At 41.5% G+C, this 23024-nt stretch overlaps 1 protein-coding gene across 16 annotated transcripts in view; it reads right to left on the bottom strand.

Moving 5' to 3' along the window:
- The window catches only part of phka1a (phosphorylase kinase, alpha 1a (muscle)), a 31293-nt gene that overhangs the window by 5487 nt on the left and 2782 nt on the right, over positions 1 to 23024 (bottom strand). For 7 of the 16 annotated variants that reach the window (XM_086276842.1, XM_086276711.1, XM_086276720.1 and 4 more), the window contains exons 2-28: positions 20177 to 20335; positions 19986 to 20033; positions 19332 to 19500; positions 17485 to 17567; positions 17318 to 17398; positions 14695 to 14793; positions 14468 to 14614; positions 13897 to 13950; positions 12163 to 12285; positions 11969 to 12064; positions 10932 to 11039; positions 10743 to 10821; positions 10406 to 10540; positions 9567 to 9676; positions 8509 to 8653; positions 8251 to 8329; positions 7825 to 7994; positions 5373 to 5534; positions 5191 to 5285; positions 4956 to 5101; positions 3933 to 4086; positions 3298 to 3456; positions 3088 to 3217; positions 2310 to 2411; positions 1740 to 1855; positions 1480 to 1515; positions 1224 to 1259 (exon numbers count right to left, since the gene is read on the bottom strand). In XM_086276842.1, coding sequence (XP_086132968.1) covers positions 1224 to 1259; positions 1480 to 1515; positions 1740 to 1855; positions 2310 to 2411; positions 3088 to 3217; positions 3298 to 3456; positions 3933 to 4086; positions 4956 to 5101; positions 5191 to 5285; positions 5373 to 5534; positions 7825 to 7994; positions 8251 to 8329; positions 8509 to 8653; positions 9567 to 9676; positions 10406 to 10540; positions 10743 to 10821; positions 10932 to 11039; positions 11969 to 12064; positions 12163 to 12285; positions 13897 to 13950; positions 14468 to 14614; positions 14695 to 14793; positions 17318 to 17398; positions 17485 to 17567; positions 19332 to 19500; positions 19986 to 20033; positions 20177 to 20335 — 3021 coding nt within the window. The remainder of the gene's footprint in view (positions 1 to 1223; positions 1260 to 1479; positions 1516 to 1739; positions 1856 to 2309; positions 2412 to 3087; positions 3218 to 3297; positions 3457 to 3932; positions 4087 to 4955; positions 5102 to 5190; positions 5286 to 5372; positions 5535 to 7824; positions 7995 to 8250; positions 8330 to 8508; positions 8654 to 9566; positions 9677 to 10405; positions 10541 to 10742; positions 10822 to 10931; positions 11040 to 11968; positions 12065 to 12162; positions 12286 to 13896; positions 13951 to 14467; positions 14615 to 14694; positions 14794 to 17317; positions 17399 to 17484; positions 17568 to 19331; positions 19501 to 19985; positions 20034 to 20176; positions 20336 to 23024) is intronic. The other 9 variants (XM_086276737.1, XM_086276745.1, XM_086276789.1 and 6 more) reach the window with 2 other exon arrangements.

Here is a 23024-nt window from a genome sequence, read left to right as displayed (position 1 = left end):
AAATCTTCCTCCTCAATACCCATGAAATCATCATCATCATCACGAGCAGAATTACAGCGGCTGCCTGAACCATCACAGCTTGTTGTTCCAGAGCTTTCAACTCTCTCTCACAGTCTTTATCCTCCGGGAGCGTTTATACAGTGTTTAAATCAACTTTAAATACAAATATATGGAGGGTCAGTGAATTTAGGGTAGTTGAGTGATATAATTCAGGCTAACATAATACAGCGACGTTGCAAATCTCATCTACAGATTAAGGATGAGAATTAATAGAAGTTTGTGATAAGGGTCATTCTGTGAGGTTAACACCTGCTGGTGGTTTAACAGATACACAAATAACGGCAGGAAGAAATCACCCAAAATGGACACAATTATAGCAGGTGACTCAGGGGACCCGATCCACAGATCAATAGTTTGAATCATTTTATTACCAAAAAGTTCTGGTGTAACAAGTTTGCAGTACACACCCTCAGTTTTAAAGCATCTACATTAAGGAATAGTGATATCAAACTCATCTCCCCTCATGGGTTAACTGCAGCCCCATCTGAACTCATGCGCAGCCAAACCACTGAAACCATTTCAAAGTCTATTTAAAGTTTATTTCTACTATGGGGTCCCCATGATTCATTTTTTGTTTTATGAGATGCTCTATAGTGGGAAATAAAAAAAAAAAAAAATCTCTCTCTCTCTCTCTCGACACACACACACACACACACACACCTTATCTGATAGCCTATAAAGTTTACAGTTAAATGACTGATGTATTTTAGGTTATCTTAAGGAAAATAATGCATGTTCAAAAAATAAAATAACATTCATCAAGACTGGTGTCATTATGTGTACACTACAATTTAAGAATCATGGTAAAAAAAATAATATAATTTTTGTCTAACCCAAAAAAACAAAACAAAATAGCCATAAGTTTCTTTTGACTTAAGGATGTTTTGTTAGCTACTCTCCAAAATGTTGACAAAACTCATCTAAAACCTTCATCATGATGAAGTCTGAGGAACGCAGCTGAAAGCTCTGGAGCAAATAAGCAGGCCTTGAGTTTTACAAATGAACAGCCTCCCTAATGATCGATCTGTTGATCTGATCGATCGGTGAGGTTTACACAGAAGGTGAATTAACAGCTACAGGTAAAAAAACAAAAATAAAACAACAACAACAAATGAACAGATGTCATCACTGTAATAGGTAATATTCTTTCATGTGATCATCACCTTAAGTGTGTCCATCATGGATAACCTGCGATCCACCTGCAACACAAGGACCAGGTCGTGAATGAACGACTGAGCTGTTCTAACAGACATAATGATTCAAATCGATCAATAGTCTCGATCTTAAAGCCGACAATTTCCCATCAACGAGCCACCGCTCTCCTTCAGCACATGCTTTCAGCTCTCTATGAATTACTTCATGTCCCACCAGCACCCTCTTCCAGGTGAATTAGCACCTCATTTAAATCATTAACATCACCTTGTTCAGATCCGTCAAAGACAACCTGTGCTCCAGCTGCAAAAACACAAAAGTCGAGTTTGCCAAAAAAGCTCAACAATTTCAAAATAAGAGCCTCTCCTGCCTCCATCTCCATCTCTGTTTAATGGGCTGCTGAGTCTACTCGTTTCATGACAGTCAAATGTTAAAGTTGACACAGTGTGTGTGTCTGAAGAAGCGCTTTAAGATGAGCTTCCTATGTGGAGCAAGGTAACTGTAACCTCACAGTCATGGCATCCTACCATTTTCATGTCGCTCTTCAGTTTGCTGATGCCGGCTCTCTCGCTTTTAGTGGCTCCCACATTCCCGAGATGATGGATCGAGATGGCAGGACTGACGCCGGCATCCATCTCCCGAACTGTGTGGAGGGTTGAGGAAGAAGAAACAAACAGCACAGGCACAGAGAGAAAATAAATGGGAGTAAAGGTCAAACGGTGAACGTGTGGATTTTTGTTTAAAATCAAGTCTGGGAAAACAGATTAGGACAATGATATCAATAACAAGAATAAACAATCTAGAGAGGTCTTCTCTAGCAGTTAGTGGAACATCATGCGTGCAATGTTACAGTTTCTCTGTGGAAATATGAGGCCTGTCAGTGGCTTACTTATTAAAAACTGTTGCCCACCCTTCTTCCACAGCATATTGAAACAGATTACTTTGGCTACACTCTTGTCAAAAGATTTCTCTTTTCATGTGACGACTGCCCCACCCAATCAGAAAGCTTCACCGTCATTGCAGATGAAGCAGCAGTGACTGCGTCAGAGTTGCAGCATATGACTGGTTCTTGTGTTACATGAGGTAAGAGGTCTCACCACTGCGCTCCACTCCAAACTCCTTCCCGCTGAGGATGTGATGGAGCAAGTTCTTCAGTTCAGACGGACTCAGACTCATCAGGGTCTCTGTGGCCTCCTCTCCTGTTTTCACAAACGCAAAGACAAACATGACACCTGAAGCCCGTACTATGAAGAAAGATTACTGTGGAGCTTTAAGTCAGAGTTTCTCTTCCCATGAAACAGACTCTTATCTGGCTAAATCACCATGGTAACTTATGCTGAACACATAACTTGGTTAATACATTACAACAAAAACCTTGAAGATAAAGTTTACAAGAGTGAAAGAAGACTTCATTAAGATTTCATTTCCCACACATTTCTTTTCTTAGCCTTACATCAAGCCAAAGAGGCCAAAGAAACTATTTGGAGGGAAAGCCAAGGAAAACATTTTACGATTGGAGGCAATATTTCACATTTAACTCGCATCAACAAATTAATCAGTTTAATAAGATCTGTGACTGTGTTTACAGAATGTTGATGATGCACTGCTTGGATACGTTTGGGGTGTTTTGTTGTATATATGTGCTTTTATGTCCCGGGGCAACAGTTGTAAATTAGCAGTTCTGTTAAAAGCCAACACGTAGTTCATCCTTGTTCAATTTACAAATACATGGTTTGTAACATTTAGGCTGAATGTGATCTTTGGTTTGTTACTCCACTATAGGCATAAAGTCACAATGAGAGACATGGATTTTTAGTAACAAACTTGAGTAATTTACTTCTTAAAGCCCAGCTTTAAACCACCTTCCCGTCTTACCTGAGCAGCCGAGTGACTGAGCCAGCTCGGTGGCCATCACCTGGATGATGAGACCGATTCTCAGCCTGAACATCTCGCTGAACAGCCCGGGCTGAGTCCTGATGCTCATAGCCAGGTACACCATGATCTCCTGGTGGAAAGACATTTAAAGGATGAAGGACAGAGAGAGGAGAAGGTTTTAAACACATGATTGTGGAGGAGGTAACTCACCTGTGTGAGAATGGCAACACTGATGTTGTTTTCACTGGCCTCGTCGATAAGATTCGCCAGCTGGTCTGGCGGTATCGGAGCCGTGATGGTTTTCTCTCTCGGCTCAGGAGGGAGTCCGATCGTCAGGTGCTTCTGGTGGGCCAGCAAATCAGAGCAGGCCTACCGAGAGAGACCACAACCAATTAGGAAAGAGCAGGAAAAGTTAAGGGCTTGCTGGTGGGAGATCTAATGCAGCATGGAGTCAACTGATAGCAGAGGGTTGGCATTTCAGAGGTATTTCACTCCAACTTCAGGAGCTTTTCTTTAAACCTTCTTAGAAGTTTTTAATTTAACCACAAACTGTGGTCAACTCATTTCAAGCTTTTCGGACTCTGTGACTCGCTGCATGTGAAGGTAAGAGATGAATGACTGAAGATTTAAAGGCACACGTAGAGTTCAAATCTGTGCCAATAATGAACAATGAACCCACCAGTTGTTCATATAGATTTTAGTTTTACATTATTTTTTACTTTACTTAAAACTGTAGCTTCAGGACTTTTTTCATAATCATGGCTAAAACAGAAGATTCACTAGTAACGTCACACCTGACCACACAGCTTCTGTACGCTGCCCTGTTATCTATAGCTGCACCGTACCGAGTCGAGCTCCTCCACCTTCTTCCTCAGCATGCCAGAGATCATCCTGATGAGACCCCAGTGTTTCAGTTCACCTGCCTTCTCATAAAGATCAGTCAGCAGAGACCTCACAGTGGAGCCTTTACCATGCACACCCGTGTCCCAGTCCATACCCCTGACAAAGGAAAGACAGCAAGGGCTTTTCATTCTTTTCAACGCCGTTTTGACATGTCACAGCAGCACAGTCTGAATCAGGAGCGCTTAATGACTCAACTGTGGAGTCAAGTTCAGATACTTCTTCCAGATCCTGAGACTCACACTGATGAGCTAGCTTGATTGGTTGACTGTTTGCATGATGCAGCACAAAATAAGCCAGCCAAAGACGCAGCCGTACACAGAAACAAGCCAGCCAAGCAACAACAAGACTTCACTGTCTGTAAATATCTGTCAAAACTATGACTAAAAATTATTTATTAAACAGTTTTTTTTATGTGTAAAACACAAAGAAAACAAAAAGTAAACAAACTGCACTATTTTGCTTCCACGTCAAGGCGGCGACCTCCGCTCAGCACAGCTAAAAATACAGAGCGCTACAAGTTGGCCAGTCAGCCGATGACCTTTAGACTTTAGTTCGTTGTTTCTTGTAAATCTTTAGAGTCTTCCAATGAGCTGTAAGTGAGCGTGTCACCATTACTAAATCACAATCATTCAAAAGGAAAAAATGTAAATGTTGGGCTTTAACCTGGTTTTTCACATTTACGAGGAGATATTGAAATAGACAGTTTTGTTTTAATCCTTCTATTCTGTAAACATCCATCAACTGCTGGGCTGCCGGTGTCTGGGAATACACGCTTCCCTAGCAACCAGTGGTTGCCGGGGGTAGCTGACGAGTCTCTAGGCTTTTGTGACTGAGGCTTTAATATTTTAATACCAAAATTAAGTTTGCTGCAGTTCCTGCTTTTTCGCATCACCTTCGTTGTGTTTCATATCTGTTTTAATAAAAATCATGGTGATGTCAAACACACCCAGCCTCATGTTTCTCACTTGTCTTTGTAGAGGATGTAAAGTATATCAGCCTGGTCCTGCAGAGACTGTGTGTCTTTCAGCAGCTGGGCCAAAGCGTTGTAGTCGATGGCTCCGCTGGCATCTCTGGGAATGCCACTCTGTGTTGTGACCCCTGCCTCAGGACCCTGGAGTGAGAACACAGAGAGACCGAGGAGTCTGCAAGTGAGCAAAGAGCTGACATCAGAGGAGAGAAAAGAAAGAAAGGAAGAAGAACCTGAACGTCTGGTGATGCAGGAGAGTCTGTAAGATTCAGGTTGAGCGTCGGCTGAGGAGAACGAAACAATTTGCTCGGCAGGTACATGTTGACATCTGAGGGGGAAAAATAGAAAACAACGTTTTATTATTAAATTTGTGATTTAGTCGAGTTTGTCAGTCGGAGACGAAGCGCCGACTCACTTTGTATGTTGAGGTCCTGAGCTTTGTTCATCAGAGTCACCATCTCTTTGGTTTTGGTGGCCGCAGCCTTGAATCTGCTGAGACCTCCCACCGGACGCTTGGGCTTCTTGGGGGCAGAGTGGGCCAACAGGTGGTCAAGGTACTGCGCGAGGTCGTCATCCTCTGTAGGGAGGGACCAAGAGAACAAAACAAAGCGATGAAGGAGGGTGGGATGAGGAGAAGAACAGAAATGTGGAGAGGGAAAGGAGGAAAAATGAACACGCAGAAAGAGATCATTTACTCACCGCTCTTTTTTGTACAGACAAGTGTTAAAACTGAGTTTCCTTCTAAACTTCATAAAGTACTAAAAAGAAATAAGATCTGAAAACCATTTTTCATTTTATGCTAATTTATAAACTTTGAACTTGCAGCTTTTAAAGGGTTTGCTCACTCAAATCTCACAAAAACAAAACTTATTATTGAGTATCTGAGAAAAAAAGATCTTCGTTCATTTCAGGTGGTTTACAACAAAATTAATATTGCTTTACAGAAATTTCTGTTTTTCCGAGGAACAAATTGCAAATATTCATAAACACCATTAAACGTGACAATTGTGTGTAATAATTATAATGGCTTTTGTGGGTGAGGCTTTGGGGTGAACTGACCCTTTAAACTGAAGACTTTATTGGTCACAGCCATGCTAGCAAATTGTGATGCATTTAGGGACCAACAAAACAGGCGTTTAAGGCAAATCTAACCAGCTGTGCGTGAACACAAACAACACAACCAGAAACTGAGAATGTTTTCATTCTTCCACTCGTGTTAAGATTTTGAGGCGTTTTAAATGCACCACAGTCAAAAATACACTTTTTATTTTTTAAAGAGGACCCATTATCTTTATTTCCATATTGTCATTTTTCAATCATGGACTCTCTACAGCAGCAGTTCTGAAGCAAGTCATTTTAGCTCCTTCCTAACTTTCGTCTGATTGGCTGCAACGCTTAAACCAAGCGTGGGGAACTCCAGGCCTCAAGGGCCGGTGTCCTGCAGGTTTTAGATCTCATCCTGGGTCAGCACACCTGAATCAAATGATTAGTTCATTACTAGGCATCTGGAGAACTTCAAGACATGTTGAGGAGGTCATTTAGTCATTTAAATCAGCTGCTTTGGATCAAGGACACATCTAAAACCTGCAGGACCCAGGAAGATCCCATCTGCCAGTGGGCGGAGCTTCTGTGCTGTAATTCCCATATAGGTATATATTTTTTTTTTTCTCACTTAATGCATAGCCAAGCAGAGCAGAAAAATAAAGAAAAACTGCCTGAAAATGCTTTGTTTTAAATATTTTTAAAGTTTTAAATTGAGTGTTCAGATTGAACTCTGGCTTGAAAGGATCATTAAATCTGAGCGTCTTTTTTTCTTGTTGACTGCAAATGATTTTACAATTTTATTGTTTTACAAGCATTAATATCCGGTTCTAAAACAGAGCTAATGATTTTACTTGAGGATTTATACTAAATCTGAATATAGAGTACAGTTAAATCTGGTTTTTATTTTCCCTCTTTCAAACCAATAAACACCAGTTATCGACTCACACTGAGCCATTAGATCCTCCTCTGTCCCAATGATAGACACAGGAGGATAGGCTTTCTTTCCAGCCTTCAAAAAGGCTAAACTTTACTGATATAGTAGCTTTTACCCCGCATGCATACATTCATTTATTCAGTGCTTTTACTCGACTACTGTTCAGCACTACTTTCATATTTGCCCTTCCTTTGTAACATTGCATTTATCCATGTCTGTGATTGGTCAGACGATCATTAAAGAACTTGGCAGCAATGTTTAAAAAGTGCAGTAAAAGAAAAACAAAACATTTTAATTACTTGTATATTTGCAGACCTCATTACCAAGCTTTCCTGTGTTAAATATGAGCATCAACAAACTGACTGTACATCAAGTATATGACATAAAATAAGGAAAAGCATTAGAGGTCCACTTTACGGTCCATTACAATTCAAGTTTTGAGTTATTTTGTGTAATAATTTAGAGCAAAAGAAGAAAAATATTCCAAGTTGCCCAACAAGGCACCCAAAGCCCCGAGTGGAAGAACTCTGATACACAGGGATGATGGGTGATGATGATAGGATGAAACAGGAAGTGTTGATTAATGAAGTCATGGGTATTTGATTTTAGATTTCACAATGAGATGGCATGAGGGGAAAAAAGAAATAAAATGTAGATGCACAGATGCAACTCAAAAATCAGCCAATGTTAAAAGAAAAACTGTCAACTTAAAGAAACTGTAAGTCTGCTAACAGCTGCTGGGGTCTGTGACTGTGTGAGTATTTTCAGGAATGATCAAACCAACCCAGGAAAAGAAAAATGAGCTGTCAGTGTGAGCTCTGGCTTTAAAACGTGAATCCTGGTGTCACCATTCCTTCTCCACCCTCCATCCACGCTGTGTTTTTCTTACCAGCATCATAATGCAACTCATGCACGTATCCATCGCCGTAACGCTCATCATCATCACCATCATACTCTTCGTCATGGCGGCCCATGCTGCCAGAAGCCTTACCGTCCAGGAAGCTGAGGTGAGCACAACAGGAAGTGGTCAGGAACTCCGACAGCTTCCCCGTCTGGATCCTAAAGACGAAGAACAGAAGAGGAGGGGATGATTATGAGAACTGGGAAACATTAATAAGCAGTTTGATGCATTTTAATGACAAATCTTGGCAATTAATCAATAAAAGAGGATTTTAAATTGTCTCTACAGTGCAGGAAAAACTAATAAAGTCTTTAATTGGACACGCAAAGAAAGACAAAATAAATAAAACAAAACAGAACTTATTACAAGTTGTCAGATGTAAGAATTCAAATTTAATGCAAAAAAGAAATTGACCTTGCTCCTCCGTAATATCCGTCCTGTAATTTCTTGAGTGTTGCCAGAACTGCAGGGTCCAGGTCTGAGTGATCTTCAGCTGAAGCACAAACATAAGATGAAAACATGCAAGCACAGAAAATGTAAAAACAGAAAATACTTTTTTTTTCAATATTTAAAGATTTCCTTTCAAACTCTCTCTACCATTAATAATGCAGGTGCTTCATTTAATAAATAAGATGTATTTGGACATTTAGCAGAAAAGGTCTTCTCACTCACTCAGCATCGTCTGTGAAATGGGAAAAGTGACAGTCGGTCTTCCCGTCATCCTCCATCTGCATGAGAGGTAGGCGATTTCTGTCCTCAGCATCTCCACGATCATTTTATTATCCAGAGCCAAATAGAACTGCTGATGGTCAATGAACTGAAACAGAGGAAAATATGTTTACTTAAGTTTATTTAAGTCACCAGATTTCCCTTCACCAGAAGGGAATTTGGGTGGTCTGCAAATCTCATTTCTCATTTTGACACAGATTTTATTCACAGTATATGATCAAAAAGAACAACAATGGTGTGTAAATGTCTGGGAGCTGCTGGACTTTTGGGAGAGGAATACTGTCCCCATGTTTTGGCACAGATGGTTTCGCCTTCCCTGATGGAGCTTTAACCTGCACGTGTGGATGACACAGTGAAGATGAAGGACCTCCAGTATTGACTGTTGGCCTTTGTCTGCTGCACAGAGATCTCTCCAGATTACCTGAATTCTTTTAGGATATTCAGTACTGAAGATGATAAGACATTCAAAGCCTTCATAATTTAATGGCGGGAAACATTACAAATGTGGAACAGCTTCAGTAGACAGTGATGAACTTCTGCACATCTTTGCCTCTCTAAGACGCTCTTTTTAAACCCACTCATGTTACTAACTTGTGGCCAATGAACCTCATTAGTTGCAAAATGTTCCTCCAGCTGTTTCTTTTCACTTTTCCAGCCTTGTGTCGCTCCTATAAGCTTTTTTTGCACTGTGAACAAGCCAATATTATTCATGAGACAGTAAAACAGTCTGATCCAATATGGTGTCCTACGGTGGCCGGGTGCACCCAGGACAGGCTGCCAGACTGTCTCAGGACATTCACACCTATGGACATCGTTAATTAATCTAACCCCACTAACTGCATGTCTGTGGACTGTGGGAGGAAGTCGGAATACCTGGAGAGAGAACGGGGGACAGGCTCCAACCAGATGGTGGATTCAAACCCAGGACCTTCATGCGTGCCACCATTAAAATAAAAAGTGAGCTGCGTGTTATTCTGATGTTTTCTGTAGTTTTTTCTAACCTGAGGTGTGAATGTGAACATGGTGTTCCTGATGATGTAGAACTTGGAGGTTCCCAGCACTCCTATCCTCCTGTAGGGGCGTCCTGTCAGCCCCAGCCTCGGGTTACGACCTGAAACAAAAAAAAAAAAAAAAGCAGTTAAACTTTTGATTTCATGAACCCCCCCCCTGATAAAAATCTACGCTCTACTCTTTGGCTTTTTTTGTGTCCTTCAGATATGATGTTTTGTGAAGTTAGTCAGTCTCATCTAATTTAGGAAGTACCGTCATAACTTTACTGCAGACGCTGCTGGACTAAAAAGCATCAACCCTGAACAGCAAACACTTCCATCCCAGACAAAATAATGCTGAATTTGAATTAATTTGATTTAAAAGATTCAAATAGTCAAGAAAAATCCCGGGTTCAGATCACAGACAGTCTATGAACGATAAATGTCGTCATCGTGACATCACCCGCTGGTTTGTGATTAACTTTGAAGCCTTGAGCTCAGCGTTTTGGCCGCCAACATCGTTTTTTGTTGTTGGTGGTTTTTAAATCATAAGCGATAAGCAGGCAATGCCTCACATTCACACGGTAACGACGGCTCAATCATAAGGTATGCTTGTCCTAAAGTATCTCTCTCTTTTTTTAATGGTTTATTTGACTGTAAAACAGACCATTATGTATAAAACTAACATGTTGTAAAAGAAAAAAAAAATCATGTGACTAAGACTATAATATTATCATTATCATAAGTGTTTACTGAGGTCATGAATCTGTAGCAGGCTCTAGTCCATAACATTTGTGCCTGATGCATAAAATCTTGATGGGACAGATCAGGCTACAGCAGGGCGTTTGTACCAAGTCTGGCGTAGATATGGCTGAGGACTCTGGAGGGCTGCACGTGGATGGGGTGGATGTCCGCCACAGTCTCCACCTCTATCCCTTGCTTAAACAGCAGCTCTTTGATCTCCTCCGTCTCGGCCAGAATCGACACTGAAGGGGGAGAGACGCACATGAAACCATACAGATCACTGACATCACTCACATCTACTGCCCAGCCTGCATATTGAATTATCCTTGGGCAAAATGTGAGTGTGTGATGAGGTGGTTAAAAGAACTTAAGTAGTCCATTTAAAATAATTAACACTAATCTGGAGCTCAAAACGTCGTACTGGGACCTGGGCGGTTAACTCACCCTGTACGACCACGTCAGGCTTGGGGATGGTGGAGAAATGCCGGTTAAGAGGGTCAATTTCTCCAGGCGCCAGAAAACCCTGAAAAAAAACCCACCAAGTTTTCTTCGACTCTTACGGTATAACTTTGTTATTAACACTTATCTGAGCTGCAGAGCTACAGCTGGTCATTTGTTTATGTAGCAGCTCACCTCAGCTAACAGGTTTCCCAGGATGTACAGACTCTGCCCCCACCTCAGGGGTAATTTTCCCATCGGGATCCTCTCCACGGTGTGAGGGTTTATGTACTCCTCCTCCACCTGTTTGAATAAGCAAAAACGAGACAGGATAAAGACGTTTGAAAGGTCTGAACGAGTTTAAATATGGGGCATTAAAAGTCAGAGGTCATGAGGTCGTTTCTCCTCATTTATCGTTTTAATGGGCACGGGCGTATTGCATTTAAGAAAACACTTAAATCACTTCTGCTGTGAGTAAAGAGAAGCAGATTACAGTTTCTGTTTTTTTCTACAGAGGAACTAAAACACCTGAAGATGAGAACAGAGAACAGGTTGAAACAAGTGGACTTGAAACTGAGGCTACCCTCCACACTTACATGGATATTCCCACTTTTTGTATTTGTGTTAAAGACCCCGAGTCAAGATTGTGGCAAACTGACGTGTGACACAACGGCCTCGGTGCTGACAGCTGTGTACATGTAATCAGCATATGATCAATATCACAAAGGGTGTGTAACAATAAATGTACATATACGAGGAAACACTGGAAGGACTTCCTGAGGGCTTGATGCCAGTATAACCAGTACATCTATGTGACAACATCATTTACAAGCCAATCAGGAAAGCATTTGCGACCACATAATTCCAAAGCTACTAAGAGCTGACAAAGTTAGACACAGTTTATTGTTAGCTTAAATAACAACCAGCGTTTAAAGATGAACAGCCTTCAGGTTGTCAGTGATGAAAACTTCATTTAATGCAAACTGTTTTAAGCCTGCAGAAATAATAAACTGGCAACTGAATAGTATCTCTATGTTATCAATCTGAAAAGCCTGTCTGGATGCTCCCGAGATATTGCATTAACAAACATGAGTCCATGTTGCCCATCTGCCTGGCAGGGTGAAGACAATACCCCATCGGCCTTTTACGGCTGCAGGGTCAAAACTAAGAATCTTGTAGCTCACACATTAAAATGAGTTAAAATCAGCTTCTAAATCATCAAGATGTCTGACCTTGTCTGCGGGGACGCTGTAGAGCTCCGGCAGCAGTCGTACCCCATCCTTCTGTTTGATCAGGATTCCCTCCAGAGCCTCCTGGTACTCCTGCACCTGGATCACATCAAAACACTTCCTTTGTTAATAAAGGAGGTAAATACCGTCAAACACTGATGCACACACACAGGCATAGTCTCTGAGATTTAAATTACCTGTTCAGGGCTGTTGATAAAGATGCCATCCAGTATGAGGTAGGTCCAGAACAGAGGCCACTCGCACTCGATGTTCTCAAACAGCTTCAGCTCTGCGGACTCGTAATACAGTCTGTTTGGATCCTTTATGGAGACAGTACAAACCTTCAGCTGCAGTACTTGCAAAATCAGATCCAGATCTGACTTCTTTCCTCTGTGAGAGTCAAACTGTCTCAAAAATCTGAGTTTCTCAACATGAACCCGATACTTAAACAGAGATCCTAAATATGTCCACTTCTCTCAGGAACTGTTTGCAGGCTGTAACCATGTGTGTGAACTTTTATGATCATGCACAACAAACATACATATAAGTAAGATTAGGGCTGTGCGATATGACCAAAATCTCATATCCCCATACAAGACATCTAACGATATAAATCACAAACATTTAACATTTTCTGTAAATTCTGTGAATCTCGGGCAGCTCGCCTCGTGTGACGTGTTTCCAGCTGCGTGTCGTGTACCTGGAGTCGAGTGTTTTAACCGATGCATGAAACAATACATTTTTAGTCATAAGTTGTAATGGACGCAGTTTTCTTTGTGAGTATTTATTACATGGCGTGCTGCGGGGAAAAGCCTGTTCTAACATTTGAGTTTAAGGTTTATTTTTTAGCACCTGACGGCTCTTTTTTGCTTCTCATCCGTAAATACTCTGCATCCTCTTTTACGTGATTCAGTTTATTTTGAAAAGTCTCAACAGGATCTTGAGCTTTATTGTGAAAGGTTTATGTGGAAAATAAACAAGCAGACACGTGATGGTTTTGCTTGATGCTAACAACAACGCATAAAAACAGGCGCTTGTCCGTCCGTAGTGTGGTTATATTAAATATAAGAGAAAGAGAGAACTTTAAGAAATTAATATAGCCACTACAGTGTCCATCAAAACCATGAAAAAAAAATGTTGCCGTAAACAGTTTATTTTGCAACACCACAAAACAAACGATAGCGTATAGATGTTTTTATATCGTCATCCGATATATATCGTTATATCGAACAGCCCTAAGTAAGATTAAGAAGATTAATATAGAAAATTGTATAAAGTAAGAGTGTCTTGGGTCTTTTGTACTTTTGTTCCTTTCCTTAAAAAAAATAAATAAATAAATAAATGTATGATGCCAGTGCTTCCCTGTCTCTACTTCCCTGACAAATCCATGTCTGTTCCCCTGTATCCCCCTGAAATCTATACCCATGCAAGGAATTTCACTTTGTCCTGTCACAAATGTTTGAGTTTTTCCATAACTTACATCTTTGGTTTGGATTTTTCTCCTCAGATTCCAAACCAAATCTGAGGAGAAATGACCCCGACAGATATTAAAGAGTAACACTCACAGATGATTCAGTGCTACAAGATAATCTGTAAAGCTGCAGACATTTGACACACTCCTTTAACCAAACATGCTCTTTTCACAATCCCATATGTAACAACAAAGCAGCACAAGCCTGGTGTTCGCCTCAGACGTGCCACCAAGCTTCATAACAGTGAACAGAGTTTAAGCCACAAAGTTTGACCACATTAATAAAGCAACAAACAGATCAGACAGCTGTGCATTTACTGACTGCAGGAGACAAAACAGAAAAAAATGCTACATAGATTCAGTCGAATGTTTTTTCTTCTTCTAATCCAAACAAATAGATATAAATAGATTATCCGACAGGACGAATTAGAGGGAGCATTGACCTTTACAGGTTGTTTACCTCTTTGGGGGTTCTGTGTCCATCTCTGAGAAACCTGCAGCAACCGTATCGACCCTGAACAGAGACAGAGGAAATCAGCACCTCAAACATGCCGCAGCATAAATACACGAGGCATATTCTTATAAAACAAGCTCAATTTTAGCTACAAGTTGTTTCTTTTAAGCTGGTTGGATTTGAAAACTACTTTTTGCCCAGTCTAACCTTCCTCTGTGTCCTGGCTTATGACCCAAACTTTCATTTACTGCTAAAACAACCAGCTGATTCAGTGACTCTGAGAAATCACGCATAATCAAAAAAAGTCCAGTAGATACATTTTTTTAAAAGTGTCTTCTTTAAATGTGACAGACTGTTTGAATGAAGTCCACAGAAAATCAAACAACACATCCAGCCATATGAACGTTTTCCTGCTTTCTTGTTGCCGTTTTCTTCTTTTGGGAAACTTACATTAAATCAATGTTCTGCACAAATCAGCCAAAGTTTAGAAAATAAATTGTCCTTGATATACCGAAAATTATAACTTGAACCCTAAACTTCTGCCACATTGACCCTGCCTCTGTGAACTTGTCTGCACCTGCAGTTTGGAGATGATCTCCTCCTTGGTCGCGTTGACTATACTTATGTCCTCAACTGCAAAAGCGGGGTACGAGATGATGGCCAGCACTCCGGCATCCACTTCTTTAGAGATGGACGCTCTGGGTAACATGGACGTCAGGATGGACTGATGGGAATACAGACATATATTAAAATCAAAGGAAGCCGATGAGCTTCCTATCCTGATATTTAACTGTGTGCATGTACCTGGCACTGCTGTATGTCATCAGCCAGAGCGTGGACCAAAGAGCCCGGTCCTCCCTTTGCTCCAAACAGGTTGAGTTCATCCAGCGCCTCCAGAGCTGCCTGAAGGACACAAAGCAAACACACTCATTAATAACAGTCAATGAAAAGAGGGCAACTGTCCACTACTCAAGTCTGACTACATTCAAACACTCTTTTACTTCCCAAAAACAAACAACAAGGCACCGCTGACAGTTTAGAGCCTTACAGTTATTTCTGCTGTTTATCAGGCGCTACAATAAAGCTTTAAAACCAAATCTGGAGTTTGGTTATCAATCCAGATAACATGTAAATAGGTTATACCGTGATATGACTGAAGTATTTCTAAAAAAATCTAAAACTCTGGTTGTAAATAAAGACTAAATGCTAAATACCAGCAAAGTCTGGAGGCTCAGTGAAGTCGGGCTCCATCTGCTACCAGGTGACTGTAGCTGCACAGCTATTGTTAGGGTAATACAAACTAATTAGCACAGAGATGGAGGATAAGGGTTAAATTGCAAAAACATCAGACAAAAGAGCATTTGGGACCCACAACACGAGGTTAGTCTGATGTGCGGCTGTGTGAAGCCATCAAATATTACGTTTTAGCTCAAAGAAATGAGAACAGTGCAAATAAAGCGCTGCAGAGGCTTTGCTACTGCAGATTCACTAGTAAAAACAGAGGATTAAAACACAGTTTGTGGATAAATACACTCTGGTTTGGTAAACAGCAGCTTATTTGCACTGGAAATGTGAGGCACTTATTTACATTTTTAAAATTATGGGTCAATTTAAACTGGAGATGGACCGATCCGATATTACGTATCGGACCTAAATTGCTGGATCGGATATTGGAGAGAAATAAAAAATGTAATCCGATCCGAAGTATCACAAAATCACCTCACAAAACGCGTTACTTGGCGTAACCCAGCTGAGCGCATCGGAGTGGTATGTGTCACGTGATAGAGCGGCTGTTGTCTGCGAGACCTGTCGGCGGTCTGGTAGAGCTAAACTTCCAAACCGCGGCATTTAATCTCGGAGAAAACTATCCCAGAGAAGTAAAGCAAGTGTGTAAGTTCATCGCTAAATGTTTGCATAGTATTTCCACGTTAAGCTAAACTGATATATGGAGCCACAGCTGGACTGGCCATCGGAGTTCCATATTGCAGTGAAAAGGAAGCGATTTGTCCCGTAATTCAGCTAGAATGAAAAAACAAACAAAAAAAACCCCAAAGCTGGACTTCTTCTGTCTTTGCTGCACAGCTGCCTCCTCTTCTCTCATCCTCTCCCCCTCCCTCTCCTGTTGCTACTTCAATCATGAAACTGATCAATGATCAGCTGATCGGCTTTTCTGACGCAAGTCCCGTTTCTCTTGTTTATCGCCCACTTTGAGCCAGAAAGAGGAAACCAGCACGTTTAAGCTTGATCAGCTGTTGTTAGAATTTATTTAATATTAATTTCAAGTATCAGCTGATGTTTGCTGGAGCCACAGCTGTAAACCTGCTGGTCATGATGTCGGTTTGGTTATCTGGTGAGAGGGAAACATGAAGATGAAACCAGGAGATGTCCTTACTGAATCATCAGAGCTGAACAGGTGATGGAGAAACAGGTTTACCTTTTAGGTGACATGAATGAGTTGAAGTGAAGTTATGAACTGTTTCTGAGAGACAAATAACACCAGGATCCTTTTTTTACTAGCTGACAGCTGGTAACTGTGCAGGGGCGGGTCTAGCAAAGTTTTGCCAGGGGGGCCGATAGGGCATTAACAGGGAAAAGGGGGCACAAAGAAATACTTTATTTTGTTTATTCATATCGGTATCGGCAGATATCCAAATTTATGATATCGGTATCGGACATAAAAAAGTGGTATCATGCCATCTCTAATTTTAAACCTTGTGGTTCAATGCATTAAGGAGCAAATCATGTTAAAGCTGCTCAGCTCAGGTCTGCTGTTATAAATAAGATTAACTTTACATAATTAACAGAGCAGAGAAGGTCCTGTAGTGGTGCTTGTTTTCAAAGTCTTAAATTAAACGTGTGTGTGTGTGTGTGTGTGTGTGTGTGTGTGTGTGTGTGTGTGCGCTGAGTATTATGTTATTTCTGAGTGAGAAGCCATTCTTGGAAGACCACAGAGAACATGATAGCCCTCTTTTAATGCCAACTGAGGACAGAGCCGGACGCACAGAGAACATGCCCGGCTGCTGCTGCGTGAAAAAACTCACAGTAATGTTTACCAGTAACCTGAAAGTTTCACTCTCACTGCAGATTTTTACCGACTGAGGTCAAATGTGCTGCAGAGAATTCAATAAAATTAAAACATGTTGGAATTAAAAAAAAAAAAAAAAAAGCAAGACTGTCACCCTTGTTCTGGAACAGATTTGACTTCACAGTTTATCTGAACATTTACTGACATGCTGCGGCTGAGAAGATACTTTCAGTACAGAATGTGATCCAGACTTAGCTCTGTGGAGTCAGGGTCTTCTAAAGGTCAGCGTAAAGGCCGCTGTGCACCTTTGACAGTGCCAGACATTTTTACTGGAGCACCTGTTCCCCCTGTGCGTTGGAAGCTCTGCTCTCACTTATTTTGTCCCCCCGAGTCTGTGCCAACCTTGGCCATGCCGATAGAGCTGGCGTTCAGCTCAGTGATGCCCTGGTTGGTTTTGTCTCCTCTTTCCCACATCCCATAATCCTGAGGGGAAATAGAAACAAGACAGAATGAATAAAACAAGAAGCAGTCATTTTCTGTGGAGCTGGAGAAGAATAAAGTTGACTTACAGCCACTTTGTAAGCCGCCTCAATGTAGAACATGAGATTCTGAACTACGTCCACTTCGTCCTGGGTGTAGATGATATGAAGACCTGGGACACAGACGTAAACAATGAAGACAGGAACCTTCATTTAAAAATGTATCACAATCATTTTGTTTGGATGCAAATCACACACATACAAATTATTTTTCTAGATTCTGGAAGACAAAATGATACCACACACAGAAAATAACACTGACAGCATATATGTTGAAATTTTGGATTGATTTTGTTCTAGTTTTGGCTTTCCCTTGTGAAAAGGGGAGCATGAAAAAGGTGTTTTTCCCTTTAAATTGTATAGTGTTTATATTTTCACTGAGTTTAGTTACTTGTTACCTGTTGTGCTTCCCTTCCTTGCCCCATTTTGATCTTTTCAAAGAAATACAACCCAAAAAGAAAGGAAACAAATACACTGATTGATGTAAGACGTTTTAAATTTAACTCCCCACCCAAAAGAAAGAACGCATCTCAAAACCTTACATCTGCCCAAGTTCACATCTAGATGTGATAAGACTTACTCCAGGTCTGATGTTCGGCCACGTTCTGAAGGTCTCAGGCTACGTACACACTAATGCGTTTCCTTTTGAAAACACATCGTTTTCTCTCCATTTTAGCCTCCCATCCACACTGAGACAGCATTTTGGCTCAAGGAAAACGCGGCGTTTTGAAAACACTCTCAAAAACGCACACATCTGAAAACGGTGCTTTCGTGTCGCAGTGTGGACAGCGAAAACTGAGACTTTTTGAAAGCAATGACAGTCATGTGATCCAGTCATGTGACCAATTAAACTAAGATAGCGGAGCAGTTGTTTTGTTTCCTCTCAGTTTTGACAGCCCTATTAAAGATTAATCTCAGTCTGTACATGCTCCAGATAGCTTTTCTTCAAATTCTTTAACTCTCACTCGCTTTTGCAACTTTGTACTTTTGTGTTACTCGCAGCAGCAACTCCACCTCACTGTTAGTCCATTTAAAAACTCGCCGCAACGTTTCAAACAGCTGGAAAGTAAATAAAGGGCAGACAGAAATGAGGCAGGTTGAATCGTCTTGCGTTTCACGCATACGCAGTACTGGAACATAAGCGTTTTCGTCTGTTTCAATGTGGATGCACAACTCTGTGAAAACGACTGAAAACATTAGTGAGGACGCAGAGCGTTTTCAGACGAAAACGCCATTTTCAGATCTATCCGGGCGAGTGTGGACGTAGCCTCAGTCAGCCCCAGCAACCACTGGTTGCTAAGAAAATGTGTACAATTTGCGACAGGCTGGCAAGAGTCCTTTCCATGCAAACTGCTGGCAATCAGGACAATCTGCTACTTTATCTCATTTCTGTATAGTTGTATATTTGAATTTTTTCGTCTTTATTTTTACAGTTTGCACCTTTGATCAGATATCTCGTCCCACTGTATACTTGAGTGCATATTGTTGGGGTGACAATAAAACGCTACTCGACTTGATCAAAGCAATTATGACAAAGTTTTTGGTGCAGGGCTCTCTCTATGACCAATTTCACCTAGTGACCGGCAGAAACCTACAGCCAGTCAGGGATTTTTCCCTGTACGGCACTAACGGCTATCTAGACCTGTGCAACTGAGGCCTAAGTCTGACCAACATGGTTTAAAATTCACTTAACAACTCCTTCAGCTAAATCAACACAAAATGGGAAAAAAAATATTAATGATTCTTCAGCAACAAAGTCTGATGTAGACAGACTCAAGGTAACGACAACATCTATTAACACTGGTTCTGGTTTTCTTATAAGGCTTTTTAGTTTAGTTTCATCTGTTTTACAGGGGATGTTATAGGTTCCCTCCTACCAGACGCAGTCATCTGAGCGAGGAACAGCAGGAAAAGCGAGGTGGCGTCGACCTGCAGGTGACCCCACTGATCGTCCCCGACCACTGTCGCGCAGGTCTTGGTGTTGTACTTGGCGTGGAGCGAGTCTGAGGTACTACGGCTGTATTTAAACTTCTCCACCTTATCCAGCTGAGAACAAGAAGGGTGGAGAGATTTTTCTTTTAAAGCGTGTGAAAAGAGCAGGTCCAAAGAATGTGCAATGATTCCTAAACGTTAACAATGATTAAAATATCCAACAAATGTAATCACAGAACTGCACAAATGAATGCAGAGGTTATAAATATGGAATCAATGTTATTTAAAATGGCAACAATAATGTTCACATTTATATATAAACTGTGGAAATTCACAGTCACACTTAGAGTCAGCCGCCCCCGCTCTCAGACTCACAGCGAGCGCAGTTAAAGTAAAATCATAATAATAATAATCCAATCTGACGACGGCACGTTCAAGTTTAATAAAAGTAATAAACATCACAATGTGAGCAACGAGAAGCTGGTAGGGAAACAGCTGACAGGGTTAGAGAATTTTTTTTTTTTTTAAAGAGAGAGAGAGGGGAAGTGACGTGTATCTAACAGAGAAGTTAAAAGACAAACAGAATGGAGATATCCTACCTGCCTCATTATGCACTGCAGGACGCCTCTCATTAGCTTCACCACACTCTAGAAACGCAGAGAGACGCTTAAATGTCAACATTTACACCTCAGCCTGCACATCTTTAAATAAACAACCCAACCAGCCAAGTCAGAGAATAAAAACACAACCTCTTGACCTCAACGCTCTCCACCCACAGGCGCACACCTACCTGCTCCAGCTCGTAGGCCTTCGCTTTGTCTTCGTCCCGGTCGGCGTTCTTCCTGTAGGCCAGACTGAGTGCCCACACGGACACGATGCTGTAAACATTGTCACGGACCCAGGCGTCAGGCTGATCTGGGCTTGCTGGGAGAAGGCCTGTGACCGGATCCTATGGGACACAGGCAGAAGTCAAAGGTCACAGGCACTGTAACCTTTGATAGGCACTGTAGGCGATGTAGAGGTAAACTTTGCGAGAGAAGTCAAGATTATTGGACATGCAGAGGATAAAACGTGTTTTCTGTGCAGCCCTTTGTAACCTGCAAAGGGCTGCCAACACAATCGGACAGATTCGGAGCGACAAAGGCAAGAAAGACGGGGCAAATATTGCAAAGTCAAGATAGCTATGCTGATAAACTCTTACCCGAGTGCGTACACTTGTGCAACCAATTTATTGTACTTTTTTTTTTTTTAAATCTTTCTCCCCCCACCTGTTTCATTGGGAATGACTAAAATCAGAGGGACAGCTCAGGCTGAGCAGTCTGGAGACAAGGTTGGAGAGGTGGGGCTGAGATGGTTTGGACATGATGAGAGATGGAGGATATATTGGACAAAGGATGTTGACGATGGAGCTTGTTGAGGAATAGAAGAAGAACTCATAGGAGGTTAATGGTTGCAATGGAGGAGGACATGCAGAGTGTTGGTGTGACAGAACAGGATGGCTGGAGTTGCAAGACGGAGGCAGATGATCCACAGCTGAAACAAGTTCAGTGGTAAAAGCAGAAGTTGTTGGTTTTAAATATTGCATCCAATGAGAAAATGCACAGAAATACAGACACAACAACAGCAGACAGCACAGCTTATACTACAACTTTGATGTTTTATAATGCTTTTATGACAACATGCTGACGTCAGCCCATTACAGCGTCATTGTGATGTTGTAGGGCAGGGGTCTCCAACTCCAGGCCTCGAGGGCCGGTGTCCTGCAGGTTTCAGATGTGTCCTTGGTCCAACACAGCTGATTTAAATGGCTAAATAACCTCCTCAACATGTCCTGAAGTTCTCCAGAGGTCTGGTAATGAACTAATCATGTGACTCAGGTGTGTTGACCCACGGTTATATCTAATACCTGCAGGACACCGGCCCTCAAGGCCTGGAGTTGGAGACCTCTGTCATTGTGTAACGTACTGAAAAAATAAAAAGTGTGTGCTACAGCTCTCACGATGCACTTTCATATGACATATTACTGGATATGGTTTCTTCACATTTCTTTCTCATGGTCAACTTTGACCTTGAGTACTAACAGTGAAGGTCAAGTCCAAATGCTTAGCCAACCTTGGTACTCATGTCCCCCGGAGCCTAGTATATTGTTGTGAAGTCTGAAGACAATCTATAAAAACTTGTGGGTAACAAAGTTTTTGGTTTGTTTTTGATCAAGGCCATTTGGTGTGGCCTTGATCTGATTTTGAATAAAATTAAAGCAGCTCGAGTTGTTATCGACATCTGCCGTCACACAAAATTGAAAAAAAGATGGATTGAAAACTGTGGATGCTAAACTGATAACAAACAGACTGACAGACAAACTGAACCAATTACACACTCCCTCCATTCTGAAAAAAAAGACCATTATAGAAAATGTTGAGTCATTTTTGTCAATGTAATCGACGAGGGGAATTTGAAGACTAAGCATGCATTTCCCCTTACTGCACGAGCAGCATAGCTGTAACTGTGCATGCTTCTCTTCATTTCCCCTACGGTCGGTGTTTGCTAATAAAACCGGATAATTGCAAAGTCCCTTTCTACGAGTAGAGAACTCTTTCTTCCTGTTATAGCGAGGTTGTTTGACAGCAAAATGCACTTTTCAGATCAGCAAATGTGAATCGCTGCTGTCTGTCTTGCTACCTGCTGCCTAAAGAATGTCCAAATGTCATTTTATCACATGCACAAGACATAGTACGGCTGTCAGAGCTTTCAGCATCAACACAGGTTTCATCACCAACAGAAATGACACTCAAAGTGTTTTGTGAATGTGTTGCAGAAACACAGCGAGGTGTTGTCAAGCTCTAAAAGTGAGAATGGTTCGAGTGATTCGTGTGTGGAACAGCTTGTGTTTAGTTGCTTTTATAACAGGACAAACTGCTGCAGATCTTTTTCACTCACATATATCAGAGTCTCTGAGCTTGCAGCTGCAGCAAGGGCCTCAGCTCTCACTGAGTAACTGCGGTCCTTAGTGCACTGATCCATCTGAGCAGTGAACTGTATACAACTGCGGGCTGGCTAAGCAGCCACTTGGGACTTGTTCAAAAAGTGACCTCACACTGAATTTGTCTACTGGACTACAAACTCGGCAGTGAGACAGTCCAGGATCACCCCTCCCCAGGCTTCTTACGCTCTTCCTCCAACTTATAAACTCTATAAACTCCAAAACAGTGCTATTACCAGAAGCTTTTCCAGGTGTTTTCCTCTCTTTAAGAGGGTGAACTGTCCTCTGTCCTTTCTGGGTGGAGTTGTTGTGTTTGCTTTACTATAACCTCAGCCTCTCTTTTACCATTTTTAATTCCTTTGCTCTGTTTTTGTCTCCAAAGCGTCACCGATCTTATCAACGTGCTCTTCTGTAAACAGGACTCGCTAATCTCTGTAGCTTCTATGTAAACTGTGACAGGACGAAGACACACCAGCCGATACAAGGGTAGATGTGTGGGGTTATCTGCTGTTATTCTCCCTGCTCTTTGCTTTACTCTTTACCCAGATGAAGGAAAATGTTAATCCTGAAGCACGCTGGGATATTTTAAGCAATAATATGATTTGAGCTTTGTTGCTGCAGCTCATGTTCCCTGTACTGACGTAGCAACACTGCAGTG

This window comes from Aulonocara sp. 'chitande type north' Nkhata Bay, linkage group LG3, assembly GCF_057382095.1.
Source record: "Aulonocara sp. 'chitande type north' Nkhata Bay isolate Kocher_YH1m ecotype deep benthic linkage group LG3, A_spYH_male_GT1.1, whole genome shotgun sequence".
Lineage (NCBI taxonomy): Eukaryota > Metazoa > Chordata > Actinopteri > Cichliformes > Cichlidae > Aulonocara > Aulonocara sp. 'chitande type north' Nkhata Bay.
Note: the sequence above shows the minus strand (reverse complement) of the source record. Positions and strands in the feature narration are given on the sequence as shown.